General features: G+C 41.8%; 1 protein-coding gene across 7 annotated transcripts in view; it reads right to left on the bottom strand.

Moving 5' to 3' along the window:
- Positions 1-25,578, bottom strand: part of ELAVL3 (ELAV like RNA binding protein 3) — a 439,048-nt gene that overhangs the window by 191,724 nt on the left and 221,746 nt on the right. For all 7 annotated transcript variants that reach the window (XM_044084625.1, XM_044084629.1, XM_044084627.1 and 4 more), the window contains one exon: positions 6,338-6,441. In XM_044084625.1, coding sequence (XP_043940560.1) covers positions 6,338-6,441 — 104 coding nt within the window. The remainder of the gene's footprint in view (positions 1-6,337; positions 6,442-25,578) is intronic.

Below are 25,578 nucleotides of genomic sequence, written 5' to 3' on the forward strand. Positions count from 1 at the left end.
TTGTCTGGTGTGTGGGGGGGGGGTTAATTGAATACTTATGAGACTGGAGTGGCAACACAAAATGGCGACGGTTAAGAAGACACAACCACAGCCGTTCGTTATCAAGTGCGTGTGTTTTACACACGTTGTCAGTACTTTGACCAATCAAAGCACACCTACCAGTGTTTATGGACCACGGATCTCAACTGTCAAGTGTGAGTGATGATTAGGGTTACAGTAAGAATTGTGGAGGACTCCCACGGAAAGAATCTTACGACTTTCTGCAAAGAGAAGAAGTTGGGTGTCTGAATGGTCTGAAAATGACGAGCAGAGTATGATAACCTTAGTCAACGGGTATCAATAATATTATTTTATAATTCAACACGTCCGTCGTGTGTTGTTGATGATCTTAACTGGGGCTTATGTTTGTGGTAGGGCTTATATCATGACCACCCTGGAAAACCATGCTAGGCCTTATTTACGAAAAAATATGGTATATATATATATATATATATATATATATATATATATATATATATATATATATATCTCAGCCTCAATTGTGTGGCTTTAAAATACCCTTTCAAATTAGGTAGCCCTAGATTATTTTACGCTATAGGAAAAATTAACTTATTCCATTTAACTCCTGCTGTCTTCCCCTCCCAAATAGCATCCTTCAACTTTTTGTTAATTGTTGCCTACAGCTTTTTTCTGTCTAATAAAAATACACCTAGCTTATATATATATATATATATATATATATATATATATATATATATATATATATATATATATGTGTGTGTGTGTGTATATATTTGACCAAAGGAAATATAACTATTTCCATGCTTTGTATCTTATTATCTGCAACCATTATCATACGCTTCCAGTCTTTTATTCTTTTAATTTTTACTTCTACTGGGTCTTGTCACACATACCATGTCTGCTGCACCAAAATCATTTTAATCCATATACCTAGATACTTCATTTTATCATGTCTCTATAAATATGGGCACTGTTGAACTAGCTCATGTGTTGGCAGAGAACTTTCAGCTGTAGCCTTTATTTTATCCTCATTTATTATATATCCTAAAAATGCTTAAAACCATCTCAAAATATTCCTCAGTACCAGGGCATCTCATTTGGATTTGTTAAGTAAAAGATAATATCGTCTGAATAAAAAAACACAACCTTTTCTTATTACCAGATCATTTATATCTTTAACATTGTGAGACTGTTATTTTCTGTGCTAAAGGCTCCAAATGTTGATCATTGAGTTAACAATAACAACGGTATCCTTGCCTAGTTCCTCTTTTCAAACTCATTGTATCAGAAAGAGAGTGTTCCATCTTTATTCTTGCCTCTGATTATTTGTAGATATTCCTTATTAACACTATTAGTTTATTAGTAAATGCACGTATTGCCCTTGCCCTTCCCATAATGTTCCAACAGACCCCATCAAATGCTTTCACTGCATCCAGACTGACCAGCAATAATAATGCTTTTTATGCCTTGATACTTTCTGGATCATTACTGTTCTATTACTCTTATCAGTTGTTCATATCCTTTCCACAAACCACATAGGTCCATGTCTATCAATTTTGGTAATATCTCTGTCATTCTCTTAGCAAATATTGACATAAACACTTTATAGGTTCATAGGTGTTTACTAGGCTAATAACCACAGGGCCTTTTTAAAACTAGCCATACATCCCAAACTTCTGACATGTTCTGGTACCCTTGAAAAGTATAAGCAAGGGCTTGGGAGATTTACAAGCAGAGCCATAGGAAATGAACCATTTATAGGCAGCCTGTGTCCATTAAAGACATAGATGTCAAACCAGGAATATTAATTTCCTATTTCCCATCCAGTTGTCCAAGTTACACTTGAAATGAGTTAGGGAGGAACTCTGCTTCACATGGACAGGGAGCCTATTCCAGAGAAGGAGTAGTCTCTCTGCAGGTCCTGTTTATTCACATTCAAAGTGTAAGGCTTTAGAATGGGTAATTTTGATGCTGTTTGTTTTGTGGATATACAGGAGGTCCATCAGGGTGGGGTCTGACAGTCCCTTGTATGCCAGATCTCCTGTCAACAGCCTGTAGGAGACAGAATACAGGGATAGGGCCTAGAGGTGGCTGGCATAGGACATGTTACTTTTGTCCTGTAATCTTTTAGTGAGGAACCTCTGTAGATGTCCCAGTTGTTGGATAAGCCTAGTTAGGTACATACCAGTGGGAGGATTGTACTCAATGATAGGTGTGATGAATGTCAAATACAGCAGAACAAAGACTTCCTTGGACCTAGAGGCCATACCATTGTTTATAAGTTGCACAGCATAGAATAATTTCCTCACTACTGCAGACACATGATCAAAGGCTAGATTGCTGTCTATGTGTGTCCCCAAGTCCCTGACTACTGAGTCATCTCTTAGGGGTGTGTTGTCAATATGATAGTTACCAGGGGTGGATAACTTCCCAAAGGATACTGTCATGCATTTCTTGACATTTAGTTTTAGTCCATTGCTCTGAAACCAGTTATTTGTTTGAGTCAGCCCTTTCTGGAGAACATTTGTATCAGTGAGAGATTCAGTGACAGCTCTAATTTGCAATTATCTGCATATTTAATCAGCCAGAGGCCATTGACATTGGCCTTGACTTCAGAGAACTAAGTGCCAAAAAAGAGTGGTTCCAGGACTGATCCCTAAGGGATTCTGTTTTTAATTGGCCTGTTTGTAGAGGTGGACTCCCCAGTTCTAACTTCATGGGTTCTGTCTGAGAGCCAGCTGGCTATCCACTGAGTGACATAAGGGCTTGTACCTAAACTCTTGAGTTTGTCAGCAATGCCCAAGTGGGGTATTTTGTCAAATGCCTTGACCAGATCAGGGTAGGCAGTGTGAAAAATTTTACCATCATCCATTGCTTTGTTGACCTTCTTAAAGAAGTCCACCAGCATGAGTAGGCATGACTTGCCCTTGATGAAACGAAATTGGGTTGGGCTCAGTTTCTGAAGGTATTCTATTGGTCATTTCCATGCTAATTCTTTTCATGACTTTGCATATAAAACTAGTGAGACTTATGGGTCTGTAGTTTCCATGGTCTGTAGATGGCCCACCTTTATACAGAGGGATGACTATTGCTGTTTTCCATTCATGAGGCACAAAGCCTGTTTGGAGGCTACAGTTAATAGCATCTCCAGAGGCCCTGATAGGTCATGTTTCATGCTATTTAGAAAGCATCCTAGGATATTGTCTGGCCCACTGATGCAGTGTTCTTGACCTTAGAGACAGCATTAAGAACTCATTCCCTAGTGATAGGAGGGAGAATTATGATGTTATTTCCTGAGGGAGGTTTGAGGGGAGAGAGGGTTAAAGTTGGAGTGAATTTGTCAACCAGCATTTTTGCTGTATCTTCTGGCTCAGTATAGGTGGCTTCATTAACAATGAGCTCTACACACAGTTGTGTATTGCATTTGAGGTTGCAAACATAGTTAAAGAATGCCTTGTGGTTGCCCTTGGTCTGAGAGGTAAAATTTACCTGAAACTTGGCTTTGGCAGACTTTATTTGTCCTTCAGGTTGTCGGTTTAGTTTGATGAGAGTGGTTTTATCTTGTTGGGTGCTGTACCTACTAATTTTGCCATGATTTTCGTCCTTCTGTTATACAGTGTATTGATGGTGTGATTCCAACATGATGGCTTGTTTTTTGAGTTAGTTCTGTAGTTCTTCCTGATGAGTAAAAACTAACATTCTTGTATAGGGTTTCTATGAACAGTTCTGAGTATGCAACAGTGTTCTCAGGGTTTATGGGGGCTTAAAATCCTGCCAGGCTATCACTTAATAGTAGGAAGCCTTAGAGTAGTTCTTGAATATTCCGTTACTAGCTGGGGTTCCAGGTTTTATTTTTACTTCAAAGGAGACCATTTTGTGGTCTGACCTTACCAGAGAAGACATTACACTAGGGGGTGTGCAGCACTCTCCCATATTAGTGAGGACCAGATCCAGTATGGTTGCACCCCTGGTTGCAAACAGATGCCAAGATTCACTTCTCAAGCTTCACTCGAGTTGATTTTGTCGGCATTCATGTCTCAAATGCATAACAAACTGGTTATGATCGGAAACTTGATCATAATTCTCTATGTTATATCCTTGTCATAGATTTATGGTATCTCTGAAACTAGTAAAAGAGCCATGACAAGACTGATATTACAGGACTCATCTGTGTGAGCAGCACAAGTTTCACATGCCAGCCATAGGGTTATGTAACTGGACTAGGGGCTTGGCAAAGCACAAGTGTCATATCCTAGCCACATTTTTATGTTGACTTGTGCCTGGGCACAGGACAAGCATTACATCCCATCAACAGCTATATTATATGATTAGTCCGTGCACAAAACAAGTGTCATATCCCAGCCACAGAGTTACGCAACTGGCCTTGAGTCTGAATATAGCACATGTGTCATGTTCCTGCAACAGAGTTGTAGACTTGTGCCTGGGTAAAGCTCATCACAGCACAGGTGTCACAGCCTAGCCACAGAGTAATATGACTTATTCCTAGGCACATCACAAGATGGAGATAGGTAACTGAACTTGTGTTTGGGCACAACACAAATGCCACATTCCAGCCACAGAGCTATGTAACTAGCCTTCTGCTTGGGAACAGCATGAGTATCACTTCATATTAACAGTTCTTTGCATAGAACAAGTGTTTTGTGCCATTCACTGAATTATGCTGATCGACTAAAAAAACTCCAGCTATACTCTGTCGCATATTGTCTACCCAGAGGCGATCTCTGTTTAACATACAAGGCCATGTCAAACCCAGAGCTGTTGGACATGCTACACAAAGAAATCCCAGTCCCTCAGAGCCACATGCTCCAGGGATCTAAACCTTGTCATCACAATAAACAAAACGTGCTGGAGGGATAGTTTCCTGACCCAGAGGCTCCTCAGACTCTGGAATAGTCTGCCCTGACATGTCAAGCAGAGCACTTCTTTGGCCCTCTTCAAAAGGAACCTTGATGATTGGATGGGAGATATGAAATTCACCCCAGGGATCACGTCAATCGCCCTGCTAGACAGGGATCAAGGGAAGTAAATATTGTGGGAAGAAATAGCCAGGGAATTGTTATGGCTAGACTTGTAGACGCCCTAGGGCCAATAGCCTAGTACCAACCTATGAACCTATGTAACATTATTTATTTGTGACTGTGTCACATCCCAGCAACAAACTTTTTACAGGACTCATCACCTTGTACCAGTACAACTGTTGTATCGCAGTGACAAATTTAATTACAGGACTTGTATCAGGTCCTCATGTCTGGAACCAGCAAATGTGTCACATTCTGGCCAAAGTGTTATGTTGAAAGCCTCATGATGCAACTGTCACAGGTATTGCATTCACCAACTGAGTTATATCAGAAGGCTGATATCAGGGTCCATCAGATATCCTAGCCACAGAGTAATATTACAGGATTCTTGTCCATGCATAGCACAAGTGTTATTTCCAGTAATGGGATTACATTAAAAGATTTAAACTCCAGTCACAGAATTATGCTACCAGGCAAAGGTGTTGGAGCTGCGTAAGTCAGTCACAAAGCTATGACACAGTCTCTAATCAGCATCTCTCATAGCCAAGGGAAAAAAATCATGCTAAAAGCTTTATAAGTAAAGTTAACAATGTGAAAATAATACTTCGCAATGCATTTGCTAATTGTCAATAACTGTAGTAAATTATTTTTCTGTTAGTCACTTGACTGGAGATTTTGAAAATGGGTGCAGTATATTCTGTTTCTTGCTTTTGTAATATTTGCATATCAGTGGTAACTGCTAGTATGCATAAAGTCATGTAGTTGATAGAAAAATGAGCAGTCTTGCCCAGTATATTTCTGGTTTTATTATTATCTTATAAATATTTCACAGTGAAGCCTTATCAATTTTATGGACATTCCTTAATCACATTTTTATGAAAAGGTTTCTCTTTTGTTTTCTTTTGTTACACAGCTGGAGTTACACAACCTGTTTCAGGCTTCCTTAGACTATAAAACCTGACCACTGCTATATTACTTTATACATGGAAATGACTGATTTTGTGACCAGCGAGCCACAGAGAGTATTACTTCCAGACTTGTTTTGTCAGAGTAAGAAGAAAAGCTGTTTAAGTTTCTGTATGACAGTAGCTTTGATCATTTCTTCCATCTGCAGTTGTATAACATTACAACTAAAAGTTATTTACACTTGAAATGACCAAACTGTAATATAGAGCTGTGGAAACTCAGTGCCCAGCTTTTACACAATTAATATACATTTTAACCAAGCTTTACAAAATGAAATATCCAGAGAAATTCTTTTGTAAACAAAAATGTACCTTGATTGTTTTGGTCTGTAGCTTGAGGCCATTCAGTGTGTTAATGGCTTTGTCTGCATCATTAGGGTCCACATAATTCACAAACCCGTATCCTAAGCTTTGACCTAAACGATAAATAAGGGAAACAAATGAAATACATTGAGTAAAGTTAGAATTAATATATTTGATCAATATTTTATCTTTGCTTCATATTTTTATTCAATGTTTTATGTTTAATTTTTCGGTTGTAGTTTGCAGCTATAACCTTCACCTACTCATACGTTTCCTGGCATTTTACTTCTTTACACCAAAGCCTAGCTCATCTTAGCATTGAAACGATGCAATGCAGGAAGGCAGAGATGATTGTCTTCTTGTTAAGAAGTAACTGTCTGATTGAGATGTCTACAAGACAGCAGAGTTCTAAAGGAAGCATAATGAAAATTCTACATTCACCAAACAATGAATTCTCATGTGCGCAGATGGACACATGCACATGCAAGCACAAACACCCTTGAAATATGCACTTCAGCTACCCACTTTAATATTGCATGCTGCCGTGAATGTGGCTGCAGCTTGTGATAAAAATGTCATTCAGTAGTTACAGGGATGGGGAATACGCCACCGAGAAATGACTTTGGATTCACAGGAGCTGCGCTACATCTACACATTGTAACTATCACACATGCCAAGTCCTGTTGACTTGATATGGTAGTATAACACAGCTCATGACATGAATTTCCTGCATCTCAATACTGACCCTCATTTTCCTAGTGCAGCAGGCTATAGTCATATAAACCTTTTCCTTTCAAAACCTGAGATCAGCACTATATTGATGTGAATTAAGCAGCTGCCTTGACGGGTGGGCCCAACATTCAGGGACGTGCTGAGGATATAGAATATGTAACACATATTGCTTCCTCTTTTTCTCTACCCACAGAACCAGTAACCACCTTTTTGGTATCCTGTCTTATATGAAAATAAGTAGATGGTTATCAAACATATGTCCATTCTGGGCATATACACATGCCAAGAAAATTAACAACCATTGTTTGCAAATTGTCCATCAGAATTTTGCAATGTACTTTATGTTTTATCATGAGTTATAACTCAACCCAAAAAAAGGGAGCATTATACAATATTTGTGGTAGCGTTTATAAAGAAATCTGTTTGGTTAATGGTGTTTAACTTGCAATTAATTATTCTTCTGTGCAGATCCCTCATTCATAGAGCCACCCACTTTCCTAAACTAGTTAACCTAAATGAACCACTTTGACACTGCAGCTTCAGCATTATAGTTGCACTATTGCATTTGGTACTGATGTAGCAGGATAATAACTCGGCAGCCAGGGGGTACAGTTAAAAGCTCTTGGACTGCTTTGAAACTCATAATAATGCATATGGAAGCTCCCATAATGCAGACATTTGCAAAGAATGGGAAGACTTTATAGTCACTGTTAAATGTACATTTGGAACTTTTATAATTCATTTGAAATGAAACATCTAAAAGAGATGGTAAAACATTTTATCATATCGTTTGCAGTGCAGCAGAAGGGGGGTGCTGCATTCCTGAGTGTGCCATCCTTCAGATGAGACATAAAACTGAAGTTCCATCTGATTGAGTTGGTGGTAGCTCATGTGGATATAAAAGATCCCATGGCACCAATTAAAAAAGTAGGGGAAGTTCTCCAATACCCTGGCCAAAATTCCCCAAGTATTATAAATACCATCTTGTCTCTCCTCTGAAAAGAGGCTACTTGCCTAGTGAAACTAACCTGACCAACAAAGGATAAATATATATCTATTAAAATGCTGAGTATAGAAAGTGTCCTTTCTGCAAAAAGGGGTCTCAGAAATCTTAATGTTTAATAAGAAATGGTCTAATGAATATTAACAAGTGGGCTGCACAGTGCTGCAGTATTAAGCATTGTTACCTCATAATGCTTGGTTTTCTGGTTCGGTTCTTGACTAGGTTTCCTTCTCTGTGTATTGATTCTCTTATGTCCTGCCTGTGTTTATATAGGTTTTTACTGGGTGCTCCAGTTTCCTCCATATCCCAAAGATATGCCACTTGTGCATTGACTTGCCTCCATATTGTGTGTGAATGTATGTGCATGTATGTGTGTGTGTGTGTGTGTGTGTGTGTGTGTGTGTGTGTGTGTGTGTGTGTGTGTGTGTGTGTGTGTGTATTGCTGGAGTCTATTATCTGATCAAGGATTAGTTATCCAACTTATGCCAGCTTCTTTTTGGGATAGGCTCTGGCTCCCCCATGCCTCTTAATAGGATAAAGCAGTCATTGGATAGCATATCAGTGAATATTAACAGTAAATGAGAACATTAAAGCATCATTTTATTGGATGCACAGTTTTCAGCTGCTATTCATAAGACTTGATTTTGGTATGTGTGTCTTGGCCTGTTTCATATTTGTCCAAGTCTCCCACAATGCAGGTGCATGTTCCTATATATTTTGCTAGGGGACATGCCTCTTAACAGTCTGTTGAGATTAGCTAAGAGTTATACAGCACACCTTTATTTCCAGTGGTCATACTTTATCTAACATCAATGTTTCCCTTTTTTTAATCTTAGTTTTGTCCAATAAGTTAAGGGTACTGTTCTTTAAAACTGTCACTGGTAAGCATTCCATTCCTCTGCTGTAAGGAAATCTAAATTTGCTTATTGTCTTGCCTAAAGATTTGCAGGTCTCTTTAAAATTGCACAGTCGAAGGAAGTGCTGAAAGCAGAACACACAAAAAATGCACCAGCTGCATCTGTTATAGCTAATTAGGTCCCTTTGGCTTATTCTGTCTTTCTCTCCCTCTCATTGCTTTCGCTACGTACACATAGGCATCTACAACCTCCAGTGCTTATTGCTGAGTAGGCATCCCTGCTATACTTGTTTTTTTTTCACTTATGGAAACGTTTTATATTCTGTTGACAGTGCTTTAGATATGCTGCTAGCTTCTGATGCTGACTGTGCTATGTGTGAGACACTGTTGCAAAACTACTAACTGAAATGATCACAGGAAGTACTTTGTGTCTTTTGGCTTGGATTTTAAACATCTGTGCAAGTAAGCATCTTTGCATAAATGTGCAGGCTGAATGATTAAAAAACAGCAAGGTGCACAAAAAGCTAGGTACCCTCTATAGATGCAAAAAATACCTAACATCTGAAAGTAAAGTTATTATAGCAAGAACCCACCTTCTCTCCACTCTTTTGTATGCCTCCAGTCCTAACCAATAGAGCAGACTTAAATAAACTATCAGTCTGCTACAACAAAATAGCAAAATTTGCTACTGATTCACCATTTAGATCCCATCAGTGCCTAACCCTTAGAAAACTATCCTGGCTGGCATTACCAAATCTTATCACTATTAACCAATTTACCATGGCCCACAAAATTCTCTATCACCCTAATAAAACCCCTTCCCTGCAAGGACTCCTTCACCACTATAGAAGCAGTCGACTACTACAAAGTACCAATAAGGCAATGGTTGAATAACTACAAACAAATATAACTCTGGGGATTCTATATATTCTACTACTGTAGCTAAAGCCTGGAATGCCCTCCCGCTTAACATCTGGTCAATACAAAACACATGACTTTAAGCACCTTCTTAAGGCACATTTACATAACTCTTGATCTTGTGCTTGTATTGGCTCTAGATAACATCTACATTTCTTATTAAACTCACTTCCTTTTCTGCTATCTTACCTCCTTTGCTCTACCTGTCTTTCTTTTTCTTATTTCTGCTTTAAATTCTTTCCCTTTCAGTTCATTGTGTATTTTGTTGTTTCCACTTATTTCATCTTCATATTCCTTCACTATCAATCACCAATTGAAATATTTATCTAATAATATTCCACTCAACCGTTCTGTTTTTCTGCTACTGTCTTGTACTATATCAGCCAGTCCCTAGTTATGTGTCTTAATTCTGTTTCCTAATTAATGTTGTAGTCATGACCTAGACATCCATTTTACTACAAATGTTGCCTTAGTTCAATGTTACTTTCTATCTTTATTTGTTTAGAATTTTACTATATACTCTCTATGCTTGCTATCTTGTTTACCACTGTGTTTCTTTTATTGTATTTAATGATGTTTGTAATGCTGTATGATTTGTATACTTTTATTGTAAATTTCTATGCACTATGTTTGGAGATTTTCTCCTTGGACCTCCACTGAAAACGGGCAATCTTGCCCAGTCGGACTTATCCCAGTGAACAAATGTAAATAAATAAAAACAAAAACAACGCGGTGGAAACCTAAATGCCTATTTTTATGAGTGATCCTGCAAAAAAGAAAAATACGCAACTTGCTTGGAGCCATGCTATACAGTGTAGGGCTCTGTTATTAAAGACTGTGTCTGCTGTACATAAAAAATTTCTGTAGCAATTTATTGCTCCAATTTCTTTGCTGTTTTTCCAGCTATGAAGAACTAGGGTACTATTTACATTATTTATCTCATCTTACCTTCAGTTGCTAATCTGGTAGCTGTTCTGGTATTATAAAGGATCTAAGATGTTTGATCGAATGATGAAACGTCTGAATCCATAACCAATGAACACACTTTAATGAAAGCAGTTTTATTGAAAAAGCACTTTTGTTAAAGCGTGTTCATTAAAAAAAAACAAAACAAAAAAAAAAAAAAACACTACATTAACGTTTTTGCCAGCACCCCCCATGTGGGGGGGATGTGCCCCCATCCCCCCTACTTTAATATTCTCCCTCCGAGACCGCACTACAGTGGGGAAAAGGGTATTTTCCCTTAACCACACCGTAGTAAGGCCTCGGAAACAGGCATACTTACGCGAAAGTGCTTAGGTGAAAAGCACTTTTGCGTAAGTATGCCTGGCCGTGTGGGTTTTGGACTTTTGATCTTTCGATCAAACGTCCTAGACCCATTATTAAGTACAACATTCCCAATGGGCTGTAAACAGGATAGGCCAAAGTAAGCAGTGTCACTTGGAATCTCATCTCTTGGATGTCTATAATATCTCCTATGGAGCAGCACTTTTTTTTTACAATAACTGGAGCAATTTGGTATGTAGAAATCTGGGAGAAATTAGAACTGTAGTGGTGTGTGTTTTGTGTGTGTGTTTGTCTTAAGTGACTTGATATCTTAGCATTAGGTAAGAGCACTTCCAAGAAAACAATGATTTTGGTGGCAGACTTCAGGCAGCAGACTGGGTGTATTGCATTTTTTTTATATTTGTGGTGCCCCTTGCAGTCGGCCATCAGACATGTCCTGCTGCTGCTCCTTAATTTTCATAGCAAGAACCCTTGGATCTCATTCATCTTACTGCTGGACTGTAGCCCCATGGGACAAGGAGCATTTATGGAATCTGAAGAGGAGAAGGAGAGTGCAGCAAAGCCACTTGGCTTGGGATCCGGAGTCTACTACTCAGGTGGAGGGCAGGCTAGAAAGGGTGTAGGAATTGTGGTGAGAGAGAGTCTTCAGAAGGCAGTAAGTGATATCATCAGAATTAATGACAGACTCATGGCACTCAGAATCCAGTGTAATGATAGGGCAATATTCATAATCTCAGCCTATGCACCACAACAGGGTTGTGATAGTGAGGAAAAGAGTACATTCAGACAGCAGTTGTAGGACCTACTAGATAAAGCAGGACAACATGAATTGGTGTCTATAATGGGTGACTTGAATGCACATATCGGGACAGACAGAACAGGATAAGAGGACTGCCTGGGTCCACATAGGTGGGGCAACAGGAATAAAGAAGGAGAAACCATTGTAGACTTCTGTCTGGAAAATGGCTTGATAGTAGTCAACACATGGTTAAGAAAGAGAGACAGTCACAAGATCACATACAAGAGTAGTCAACATGCAACTCAGGTAGGCTTCCTCCTAGGCACAGGGGCAGAATCCATGATTGCAAAGTTATTCCCAGTGAAACAGTCGGCCCACAGCATAAACCGCTAGTTGCCACAATCAGCTGGCTCTAAGGTCAACAGAGACCAGGCTAAAGACCTGGAAGTTGACTGGAGAGAAAGTACAACAGTTCAAGGAATTAGTTAGGGCTCTAGCACCCCAAGAAGAGGAGGAAATAGATGGAGTTGAAGAAGAATGGCAGCACTTAAAAACAGCATGTGTTAGGACTACAGAAAAGATATGTGGCCAAGCCAGGTATGGAAATAAGGTACATAAGGGAAGCTGGTGGTGGAATGCAGAAGTCCAGGAAGTCATCAAAAGAAAGGAGGAGTGCAGGAAGAAGTGGGAGACAGAAAAGACTGACCAGGCCAGGAAGGACTACTGGTTGACTAACAAAGAAGCTAAGAAAGAAGTTGCAATAACAAAAAATAGGGCATCGGAGACACTGTACCAGCTTCTGGAAAGTGACTTAGTAAGGGGCACAAAGAAACTACATCAGGTTGCAAGGCAATGACAGAAAGATAAAGATAATCACACACCCTTCATAAGGGATGCCAGCAACAACCTGCTCACCAGCCCTGAGGACATCAAAGGCAGATGGAAGAAGTATTTCCAAACTTCTCAATGAAGAAAACCCCACAGAAACTGTAGTGCCTCAGAAACAGCCTACAATGAGAAAAGAAGAGGAGCCCACCTTAGAAGAAGTAAGAACAGCACTAAGGAAGATGAAGTCAAGGAAAGCAGCAGGCTCAGATGAGGTCACAGAAGATATGATAAAGATGCTGGGTGAGATAGGGGAGAAATGGCTCCTGAGGGTACTAATAGCAGTGTGGAGAGAAAGGCATATTCCAGATGACTGGAGAATAAGCATATGCATGCCAGTGTACAAGAACAAAGGGAACATCCACAACTGTGGGCAGTACGGAGGCATCAAACTCCTATCACATTGCATGAAAGTTCTGGACAGGGTGATTGATAAACGGATATGCAGAGTAGTAGAATGTAAGATGGGAGATGAGCAGTTTGGATTCAGATCAGGATGCAGCAGAACTGACTCGATGTTTGCATTGAGACAGATACTTGAGAAGAAGCGAGAGATGAGGAGAGAGTCCTGCTGGGTATTCCTAGACTTAGAGAAAGCATATGACAAGATCCCAAGAAAGCTGATCTGGGCAGTACTGTGGTGGTTTGAAGTCCCAAAAACATTGGTAGAATTAGTGCAGGCTATGTACAAGGACCCAATGACTCAAGTACGGAAGGTGTTCAGCCTCACAGAGGGGTTCGCAGTGGGTGTGGGTGTACATCAGGGTTCAGCTTTGAGCCCACTGCTGTTCATACTGGTGATGGACTACATTAGCAAACAGGTTGGAGGGAACGGATCAACAAAGCTGCTGTATGCAGACGATGTGGCAGTACAGGCAGACTCTGAGCTAGAACTTCAGCAAAAGATAGGAGAAGAGAATGCAAATCTGAAGACACATGGGATGAAACTAAGCATAGATAAGATGGTGGTAATGGCAGCAAATTGGGGAAATCAGAAGAAGCTGAGAATAGAAATAGAAGGGAAGATAGTGGAACAGGTAAACAACTTCAAGTATCTGGGAGGAGTAGTTGAGGAGAAGGGTAGTGTGAATGAAGAGGTCAAAGCTAGAATCATAGGGGCTGCAGCCAACTAGTATAGAGTATCAGGTGTGGTCTATGACAGAAGAATGCCAATGAAGCTGAAAAGTAAGGTGTACAAGACAGTGGTGCGACCAGTACTACTGTATGGTACAGAAACCTGGGCAGTAAAGGCAAAACAGTTGAAGAAGCTAGAGGTGACGGAAATTAAGTGCCTGAGAAAGGTGATAGGATGCACAGTGTGTGACAGACAAAGAAATGAGGACATAAGAGGAGAAGCAAAAGTAGCTCCAATTGCAGAAAAGATCAAAGAAAACAGATTACGGTGGTTTGGGCACATGTGTAGAAAAGCAGAAGACAATCTGGTGAGGAAGATTTGGGGACAGACAGGAAGAAGCCAAGAGGAAGTGAGGCTGTCCAGCAAAGAGGTGGATGGATCATGTGAAAGAAGATCTGCGACAGTCAGGCATGAGTGTTGAAGAAGGTAGGAGTCTAGCACTGAATCGAGAAAGTTGGCGACAGTTAATCTGATATCCTGACTCCATGTAGAAGAGCAGAAGGAGAGGTGATTAAGGCTTCCTGGTACATTGCTATCCTGACAATATCAAGAACTTTTTTTTTTTTTTTTTGGATATGCCCTTACCCATATATTTGCCCCACATACAAGCATGCACAAGACTAATCACTAAAAAGAATGATCTTTCAGCATATTTTCCTAGAATTTTCCATGTTATGGCCAGGACCCACAGTCTTCATTACAGGATGCAGTCAGTATGCCTTTCCCCTCCACTTGGCATAGGCGAACTAGCAAAACATCACTCACTAATTTCTAACCCCCTGAACTCAGAAACCAGGTTTGCTGATCAGAAATTTAGGTCACAGTCAGGGATTTATCCTGCACCATTGAGCCAGCTTGGATGTGGTGCATTTTGGTTTGGTATTACAGATTATCATTTTATGCAGGTCATGAGCCAATCAAGTTGAAAGCCTTCTTCCTTGTGTAGTTAGATATTTAATGTACCTCTCTTGTAATAAGGTTCATAAGTAGGTACTACAGTTGCAGTCCAGGGGACCATTGATCCCAGCTCTCCCAAGTACTTTCTGGTTAAATGACTTGCTCAAGGTTACACTAGGCAAATGAGGGATAAGAAATCAAACCCCATTCTACAGGAACTATAGCTCATAGCCTTAACTCTCTTTGCCAACTGTCAAATTACTAAAAAAGAAAAAAAAATAATAAGAGAGAGAAAGAAGTAAAGGTGCTCATAAACTGTGGAAGACTGTCACCTTGGTATGTATATGATGACAGACAGTTCTAACTTTTGTGCATTTCTGGTTTACAGGTTATATTCAGAAATTAAGTGTGCATGTATAAAAGACTTTACACATTTGATAAAAGTAATAGATTCTGAGCTAAGAGCATGCAACTATTTTAATATGTTATGTTTTACCTATTGACAGAGTGCCAAATGAACAATATAATGAACTTTGAATCATCTTCAGGTAAGTGGCTGTATTTTTGATTAATGAATTGTAGTCTCAGTTAACAAAAGTATTTACCAGTTTAATAGAGTATGGCTCTAAATGACAGGCTGTGGTCCAGGCTGAATGCATCCCTTAACAAACAGGGTAGATCCTTTACTGATAGGTTACATTTCTAACTTATATTGTGCATGTGTAAATTAACCAAGTATATCCTTGATTTTTAGGTAGTACATAAGAGTAACATGTTATGTTTCCTAGTCACCCCCACTTTCATGATGGAATATCTTTTCTAAACCAAAGAACGTACATGTCTTCAAGTTCATGCACATCTGGCTATGTTTACTTTCAACGCAATCTGAAATATTTTTTTTTTCTAATATCATAGTCAAGTTTGTATATTCTGTTATGAAAACATCTTTTTTTCTTGCCAACATACTAAACTGCACAGGTTAGACATTTCACCAGATATGCCAGTCATCATCCCCTTCCCAGCCAATCAGCCCCATTCATTCCCTCTCACTGGGGCAAAGTTCATCTGAGCAATGCCATCATTTAGACAGCCAACAGCTGTGGTTTGAAGTTTTTCCTTTCTAGCCATGTCTTCCCACATGCGCTGAACTTAGCAGAGGAAGAGGTCGTGCAATGAGCTGACTGTGCTAGACATCCCTAACTTCATCAAGAGACATTGGCAGCAAAATGCCACACTCCCAGCCTGGAAGCACAGGAAGTGGTTTCACTGGTTTCCACTAGAGAAACTGTACTTCCCTGTGTGCTCCTCTCCCTGGCTGTTCCAGTGCTGTGTAAACTTGAAGAACCATGGTTGCTTGGATCCCTCAGAGCTAAGCATGAAATACATGCAGTAATTGAATAATTAAAAAATACAAGTGTAAAATCAATGCAATAATTAAAATTGAGTAGACATATAAATAATAAAATCATAGTAAAACAAGTTAAATCTAAAATGGGTCCACACAATACTTCTGCCAAATGACCAAATTATCTCTCTCACCTGATGCTGTTAACAATTCTTCTAAGCTGACTTTAATGCTCTATATACACATAGGTTCTTTAAGCTCTAATAATAAGGAAGGATAATGTATTTATAAAAAAACATATGGGTTTTCTATCTAATTCTCTACAGAAGTTATACAATGTTTGTGTGGAATCTGTTTCACTATGCTATGGTCAACTATTACTTCTTCTAGGCTGACTTTAATGCTCTTTATACACATAGGTTCTTTAAGCTCTAATATTAAGAAGGATAATTTGTTTATAAAAACCCTTGTATGGGTTTTCTATCTGATTCTCTATAGAAGTTATACAATGTTTGTATGGAATCTGTTTCACTGTGCTATGGTCACTATTACTTCTTCTAGGCTGACTTTAATGCTCTATCTGAAGTAGTTACTTCATTTGCTCTGCAACCTGTGAGCTGGCAGCTTTACTAGCTAAAAGATCTGAGCTCCTAGCTCCTCCCCTTTACCCATAACCCCCCGCTACATGCTGCCTTTCCTCAGATCGAGTTTACCGCGGCTGAAAGAAGCTACTAGTGAAGAGCTCCTTAGGCTGGGAGAGATCTTTTCAGTGAATCTTGTTAAAAGTTAGACAAAACCTTTAAATTTTTGTTAGTGTGTGGGTGGTTTAGTCCCTATTTGTCAAATTATAGTCTTAGTTTTATTTTTTGTGGTATTTTTAGTTTATAGTTGTTGATTTTTGTCCCTCCCCTTAGTGTCTGGGTGTGTTAGTGTGATGGCTGAAGGGCCCAAAGCCGTCTTTTCTAAGTGCATTGAGTGTGGCCATAAGCTTTCCCCGGCTGATGGCCACACTCAGTGCGTTTTGTGTCTGGGGGTGGCCCACCTATCCACTAGCTGCCAGATATGTGCAGCATTTAACCCCCGGGCCATCAGGGATAGGAAGAACAAGTTGATCCTGGCGGGCTTGTTACCGCAGGACACTTCTTCTTCCTCTCCCTCTAAGGCACAGGCTGCTACCGCAGCCCCCGTACCTTTAGGTCCCTCGACTCTGCCTGGGACTCAACCTCCCTTGGCTGCGCAGAGATCAAGGGACTCGTCTGCCTCTTCAAGAGAGAAGAGGCATAATGAAAAAGATAGGGAGAAGCACAAGAGTCATAAAAGGCGGGCTGAGACTCATCCCTCAGCCCAGCCATCTAAAGTCTCTAGTCCCTCCACGAGGGCCTCCGGATCCTCTCTCACTCAGCTCTATTCACCTTGTTTCTCGCCGGAGCCAGAGGAGGAGTACCAGTCTCCCTCAAGGTCATCGAGGTGGCCCTCCCGGCCCGGCTCGATGACATCTTCTAGGTCTACGAGTAGCCTGACTGATGCGGACATGGATCAAATGATGCGTCAATTTCTGCAGACTCAGATGCAGATGGGGGTGCTCCTGCCTCCCCCCCCCCTCAGGGGGGGAGTGCAGTCCCCTTTTTGCTCCGATCACTCCTTCTCCAACCCATTTTTGGGTTTTGCAGTCATCGGAGCCGGGGATTTGTCGGTGCCGATAGGTCCGGTAGCTTCGATGCCAACTGTACTCTCGAGCATGTCGGATCCGTAGGGGTTGGTGTGTCTTCGGCGCCCTTCAGGTCAGAGCACACTTCCCTCTCGGATCCCACCGCTTTGGCTCCGACACCGATCCCTGCTTCTGAGCCTGCTTTTGGAGCCGGGGAAAGCAGCTCGCCCTCGGCTTTTGAGGTAGTGGAGAGGGTTCTGTCGAGGTCTTCCAGATCCCCGGTCCGGGCGTCGGATCCTCCCACCCTCCCTATGCATTTGGGTCTATCCTCCATCATCCGACCATTGGGACAGCCTGATCAAACCCTCCAGTTAGTTCCCTTAGAGGAACAGGACCCCGTAGGTGAGCCCTCCTCGGATAGTCCCACCAAGGAGATTACTCGCAAATGGAAGTGTAAAAGGAGGCACCTGGACTCCTCTGAGTCCCTCACAACAGACACGGATTTGGATGAAGGGGAAGGTTCCCTAAGGTCACCCCCTGAGGATGTCTCCTTTGGAGACATCATGGAAATGTTGCGAATTAGAGGGGGGTGGTCTGCCCAAAAACCTTCCTCGGACGAGTCAGTGTTTCTGGAGGCATTTGAGGCAGGCCCGTCTACCTCCTGGGTATCCCCTCCGGCCGACCCCCTGGTAGACTTAATTACTACCAGGGCGTGGAAGGAGCCCGACACCGTGGAGCCAATTCCAAGACGGCCAGACAAAATTCTTAGCCCTCCCTCTGATAGGCAGGCCTGGTCTAAGGGTTCACCTGTGGATGCCGTGTTGGTGGCAGCTGCCACGAAGAAGGAACTCGCGCAGGAGAGTTCCTTTATCCACCCTCCGGATAAGGAATCTCGGGCGTTGGACCGCATTGGGAAGCGGATGTTTGCTTCAGCCACCTTCTCTGTAAGGGTGCTGAACTACATGGCACACATTATCAGGCTACAGCGAGACCTAATAAAGGAATACGCTGCAGCTCCGCCGGAGACCATGACGGTCGAGGATAAGAAGACTTTCTCGACTCGTATGGCCACTCTGAAGTCTATCTTGAACACGTCTATGCAGCTACTCTCCCATGCTACGGAGGGAGCTGCTAGAGCTAATGGAGCCGGGGTCGTCTTGTGGCGTCACGCCTGGCTCCACCTTTGCGATTTTGCAGAACCCTTTAAAGTGTCCTTCACGAATGCGCCCTTTGACGGTTCATCACTCTTTGGCAAGACAGCACGCAAGACGCTGGTCCAAAGCAAGAAGGATGGGAAGACGCTGTCTGCCATCGGAGTCCGCTTCTCTAATCCTCAACGATCCTTTTTGAGGAATCAGAGGGGACAAAAGAAGATGTGGTTCCGGAAGTCTCAGCAGTCTCACCCAGCTTTGGACTCCTCGTCCTTCAGAGGCAGAGGAGGACAAGGTGGTCTCCGATGGAGAGGCAGAGGGGGTCCGCGTAATTTCGGGTCTAGAGAACCGTTCTCAGACAGACCCGTGCAACAGCCCTGAGGGCTTACCTGACTGCCCTTCTCTGGAGGCAGTCGGGGGGCATTTGTCGGAGCACCTACTAAATTGGGAGTCCATCACGACGGATCGATGGGTGCTCCGAATCATATCCAGAGGTTATTCCATCCCCTTCCTAAACCTTCCCCCGTCCATGAAGCGCCTCCCCGATGTCCCAGCCGATCAAAGGGAGGTGGCAGCTTCAGAAATTTTGAAGCTGCTAGAAAAAAGAGCCATCCAGCGTGTCCCCCCAGACCATTTCAGCTTGGGCTATTACTTCATGTTCTTTTTGGTGCCAAAAAAGACGGGGGACTTAAGACCGATTCTAGATCTCTCTTCCCTGAACCTGTTCATTCCCAAAGAGAAATTCCAGATGGTCACTCTTCAATCAATTCTCTCCCTCCTTGGGGAGAATGACTGGATGTACTCCATAGACCTCAAGGATGCGTACTACCACATTTTGATGGACAGACGATCCAGGAGGTTTCTCCGCTTCCGGCTGGGAGCCAGTCATTATCAATTCAGGGTTCTTCCATTCGGCCTCACCTCAGCCCCTAGGGTGTTCACCAAAGTCATGGCAGTGGTTGCAGCCCACCTGAGACTCCAGGGCATTCACGTCTTTCCATAAATGGATGACTGGCTCCTCACCGCCTCCAGCAGGCATCAACTGTGTGTTGCCAGGGATTATGCTCTAACTCTTGCCCAGAGTTTGGGCATTTCGGTAAACCTTCAAAAGTCCTTTCTTCATCCTGTGCAGGTTCTGGAATTTATAGGGGCCAAATTGGACACTCGCCTCTCTCTGGCCCTACTAACTCCGGACAGGTTGAACAGTTTGTCTTGTCAGGTATTAGCCCTCCTTCAGAACCCGGCTCCTTCAGCAGGGTTAGTCCTCAGAGCACTAGGGTCTGTGGCGGCGGCAATCAGTCTTTGTCTACACGCACGTCTACGAATGAGGATTCTGCAATGGACCCTTCAAGTCCAATGGTCTCTGTTGCTACATCCGTTGAACACCCCTATTCCCCTGAGCAGGGCTTGCAGGGACTCCCTCCTCTGGTGGCTTCACTCACGGGAGCTGCAAGAAGGGAGACCCTTCGTAATGCCCCCGCCCCAAGCCACGTTGACCATGGATGCTTCTTGCCTCGGGTGGGGGGGGCATTGTTCGGGCAGAATCGTCCAAGGCACGTGGACCCCCTTAGAGACCGCTTTGCATATCAATGTCCTAGAGATGAGGGCGGTGCTTCTGGCATTGCAAGCTCTCCATGGCCTTCTTCCTCTAGGGACTACTGTGGTTCAAACAGACAACATGGTAGTAGTCTGGTACATAAACAAACAGGGAGGAACCAGATCTTATCCCCTTTGTCGAGAGGCTATGAGAGTTTGGGAGTGGGAGATATCCTCCAACCACTTTCTGGTAGCAACACACATTCCGGGTCGGTCCAACATTCTGACGGACAAATTGAGTCGTGTGATCCTCACACCATATGAGTGGTCTCTCAAACCATCAGTTGCAAAACAGATCTTCCTCAAATGGGGTCTACCTTGGTGCGATCTTTTTGCTTCTCCGTCAAACACAAAGTGCAGCGAGTTTTTCGTGATACTTCCCCCACCAGGGGAGAGCCCCAGAGACGCTCTGGTTCATGCTTGGCCACCCGGTCTCCTCTATGCTTATCCCCCCCTTCCTCTTATGATGAAGTTCATTCAGAAAGCACGTCGGCTGGGGAGCAGAATTATCCTCATAGCCCCATTCTGGCCTCGCCAGATCTGGTTCCCATATCTGCGGTCTCACAGTGTAGTTCCTCCGTGGATCTTAGATCCCATTCAGGATCTGATTTCGCATCCTGCGGGATTGCAACTTCTTAACCTGGTAAATCTCAAGCTCGCGGCTTGGTTGATCCAGTTCCACTGATGGCAAGGACTCCCGGCATCTCATCACCAGTGAAGGCCATTCTGGTAGCGGCTCACAAGCCTGCTACCAGAAAATTTTACAGCAGTAAATGGAAGCATTTTTCTATCTGGTATAAGGACAAGGGCTTACATCCCTTTACTGTCCCTATTCCGACGGTTCTTGATTTTTTGTCACACATTTTCCATCAAGGAGCTAGTGCATCTATAGTTAAAGTACACTTGGCAGCCATTTCCCATTTTCATGTGGGAGATGGACTGGGATCTTTAGCTTCTGCAAAGTTATGCAAAACCTTCTTGAAAGGCATTTCTCTATTGAAACCACCAGTTAAAACTGCGGTCCCACCATGGGACTTAACTCTGGTTTTACAAGCATTGATGAGCCCACCTTTTGAGCCTGCCACCTCAGTTCCATTAAAGTTCTTATCATGGAAAACAGCCTTTCTAGTTGCTATTACTTCAGCCAGGAGAGTTTCAGAACTTCAAGCCCTTTGCATGAAACCCCCTTATCTGATTTTTCATAAGGATAGAGTGTCTCTCAGGACTAACCCTTCCTTCTTACCAGAGGTGGCTTCAGAGTCAAATATTAATCAGTCGATTAATTTACCAGTGTTCTTTCCCAACTTTCAGAACAAAGGGGAATACATATTGCACAAGTTGGATGTACATAGACAACTACGTTTTTACTTGCAAAGGACGAAGGATACTCGCAAGGCTGATCAGTTGTTTGTGTCCTTTGCCAAATCTGCTATGGGTAGAGCTATTACCAAAGTTACCTTAGCAAACTGGATTTCACAGTGCATCATTCATGTGTATGTATCCTCAGGTAAACCTGCTCCTATCGGAGTCCATGCCCACTCAACCCGATCCATAGCCACATCAGCAGCCTTCTGGTCCAGGGTTCCTGTGGACGATATATGTTCAGCAGCTACTTGGTCCTCTTTCCATACATTCATTTCTCATTATAAATTGGATATGATATCCAGGAGTAGGGCTTCCTTTGGCTCCATGGTGCTTCGGAATATCCTTCCCTAAAGACCGCCCAAGGTTTTAGGTAGCTGGGGACTCTGTCCCACAGGTTGCAGAGCAAATGAAGTAACTACTTCAGATAAAGAAGTTATGTACTCACTATAACGTTCCATCTGAGTAGGTACTTCATTTGTCTGCAACCGACCCCCCCTCCATGCCCCCTAACCATTATCGTGATTCCTGATCATGATTGTGATTATTTCATGAGTTTAGGCTTTATTTGGTCCTCTGTCGAGGGTATTAGTTGTTGGATTAAGCAAACTCGATCTGAGGAAAGGCAGCATGTAGTGGGGGATTATGGGTAAAGGGGAGGAGCTAGGAGCTCAGATCTTTTAGCTAGTAAAGCTGCCGGCTTGGATCCGAGGTTGGATCCGATACCCACAGGTTGCAGACAAATGAAGTACCTACTCAGATGGAACGTTATTGTGAGTACATAACTTCTTTTTATACACATAGGTTCTTTAAGCTCTAATATTAAGGAAGGATAATTTGTTTATAAAAACCCTTGTATGGGTTTTCTATCTGATTCTCTATAGAGGTTATACAATGTTTGTATGGAATCTGTTTCACTGTGCTATGGCCATAGATATGTAATTTAATGTGATACATAATGTACTCAAATGTTTATCTTGTATGTATTATGTGGAGCTTTTCTCCCCAGGCCTCCACTGAAAAAGGACCTGTGTCCAGTCGGACTTTCCTGGTAATCAAATGTAAAATAAATAAAATAAAAATATCATAACAACTAAATGGATTATTGAAATGAAACAGTCAAGACATTAAAAGCCTAAAACTAACTGATTTTACTGTCCTAGAAAGAATGCTTAACTAGTAAGTCTTCAGGGATCTAAGGAAGCATGTCTGTATGGTACACACTGTTAGGTACCATGGAAGTAGGTTTACAAATGTGGTGTCTGATAAAAGAATAAAGCCCAGAAGTTTTCAACCATACTTGTGGGACCACCCAGCTGCTAGTAGGCAGAACACAATGCCTGGTAGGGACAATACAGCACTATAAGTTGTCTCAAGTAAGTGGGTCCCAAGTCATGTTTAGGTAAATAAATGAAAACCAGAAGTATGAAAATACTGTTAAACAAATTAGCATGTTCTGCAAGACAGGCATAGTCTAGTGGTAAATCAGTGTACCAGTAAGTACCCTGGTAGAAGAGATTTACACTTGCTCAGACAGTCAGTTTTAGTGTTGGTTCATCCTAGGTAAACTATTGGATCTCTTGTTTGCAAATTCATCAATCTAAATTCCTTTGCTAGCAACCCTCTCATGAGAAAAACATCCTTCAACCTTAGATCCATAACCCCTTAAAGCCCTCCAAAATAAATTCCATGAAACATGTCACTCTTTCTCTGTACTAGCTCTTAAAACATGCCAGTCATCCTTCCTCATGAAATAAAATCTTTTGTCTCCTTCACTAATTTGCACCTCGAACTGAAAAAAAAACTCTATTCAAACTAGGCCAGTGCAACTGATTGTAAAACAGTAGTGTTAGATAGAAGCATTCTGAGACATCTTAAATCTTCATGTTTTCCACCTCATTTTGTCATCTCACATTCAACTCATTATACTCAACTCTTTCATCTCCCTGTAATCTATATCTGCTTCTTCATTCATCTCCCATTTTTGTCAACCCTTCCCTCCTGAGGGAATCATCCTGTACTCTTCTCTTTCTTCTGCTGTTGTAAGTATTGTAACCAGCGCAATGTATGTTCAAATTCTAGTGCTGGACATATTCTTTCCAGAAAAAAAAATGTTCTGTAAACAACTTTTGCATATATTTTATCTTACAGTGTATCTACTCATCTACTGTGTTTGTATTACCTACTACTTAATAGCTTTTCAACTGTGCACTACTTGTAATAATTATTTTGTTTCTGACTTTATCTTTGTAACTCTGGGCTATACTTGAAAATGATCTACCTGGGTTATTTTTTACCCTGTATAACAAATACAATGAAATAAAACAAACCAAAGCCTTTGGATAACAAATAAAATGAAATAAAACAAAACAAACTAGTAAATAAATTAATTTACATTAATCATGGTGGGAAGATATTTAATCCATGAATGAGTACAAAAAAGTCAGTTCGAGGAATAAGGTGTTTTATCCTGCAATGTATTGCACAGATGGAAACATAAGGATTTCATGACAACTGACACCTGGTTCCCAAGTGTCAGCCAGTTGTCCAGTACCACATCTAGGTTATACACTTTATTTATAAACTCAAACTTATTGCCATCAAAAAATCAATATATTAATAAATGTGTGCACACATAAATAACATGCATACATACAAGAAGAGGCATGGCTGAAGGGTCTCTTAAAGTAGCATTAACTGCAATGGTTTTATTTTTGGATGTGTTCAGCAGTTAAGGATAACTACTGGTGAATGAACTCCAGGACATTAGCAAGGGAATACATACTGACATTGATCTTGGGAAGGAAAGGTAGATGTGAGTGGCATCAGCACTGCAATGGTATGCCAAACCTTTCCTTCAAATCAGATCCTCTAGTGACAGCTTAAACACTTTGAAGAGTAGGTATCCCAAGATTGAGCCCTGTGGTACTCCACAATCTAGAGCAAATGGAGCAGAAGAGTTGAATTCCAACAGTACTGGCTGTGTCTAGTTTGGTAAGATATAAACCATTCCAGGACCATAGAAGAGAGGTTGCATCAAGAGTAAAGCCACTCAGTCAGGATGTCATGATGTGCAATGTTATATGCCACAAAGAGATTCAGCAGGACCAAAGCTAAATAAAAATACTGCTTTTTGGCCATGAGGAAATCATTAACTACTCAAATGAGAGCATGAGCAGCCATCTCATAGGTTCATAGGTTGATACTAGGCTATCTGCCCTAGGGCATTTATAAGCCTAGCCAGAGTGTGTTTGGCTTTCGCCACCCTTTTAGATTAGTTGACTGTGCCTCTGTATAGTAGGTCACAGAAGATAGCCATTTTAAGGTTAGTTTACTGTGCCTCTGTCTAGTAGGGACACAGAAGAGATCCCAGGGGTAAACCTACGATCTCCCATCCACTCGTCAAGATTTCTCTTGAAGATGGTCATTGAGGGGCTCTGCCTGACATGGATTGGGATTTTGTTCCAGAGTGAGGGAAGCCTGTGGGATATGAATCTGTCCCTCCAGCATGTCCTATTTATTTCTGTGCTGAGGTTTAAGTCCCTGGAGTGTGTGGCTGTAAGAGATTTGGATTTCCTGAGATGGAGCATGTCCATTAATTCTGGTTTGGACATGGCTTTATATGTCAGGCACAGATCACCTCTGAGTAGGCGGTAAGCAACTGAGTAGAGCTGGAGTTTCTTTAGCCTAACTCCG

This window comes from Protopterus annectens, chromosome 9.part0 (genome assembly GCF_019279795.1).
Source record: "Protopterus annectens isolate FY-2018-M chromosome 9.part0, PAN1.0, whole genome shotgun sequence".
Classification (NCBI taxonomy): domain Eukaryota; kingdom Metazoa; phylum Chordata; order Ceratodontiformes; family Protopteridae; genus Protopterus; species Protopterus annectens.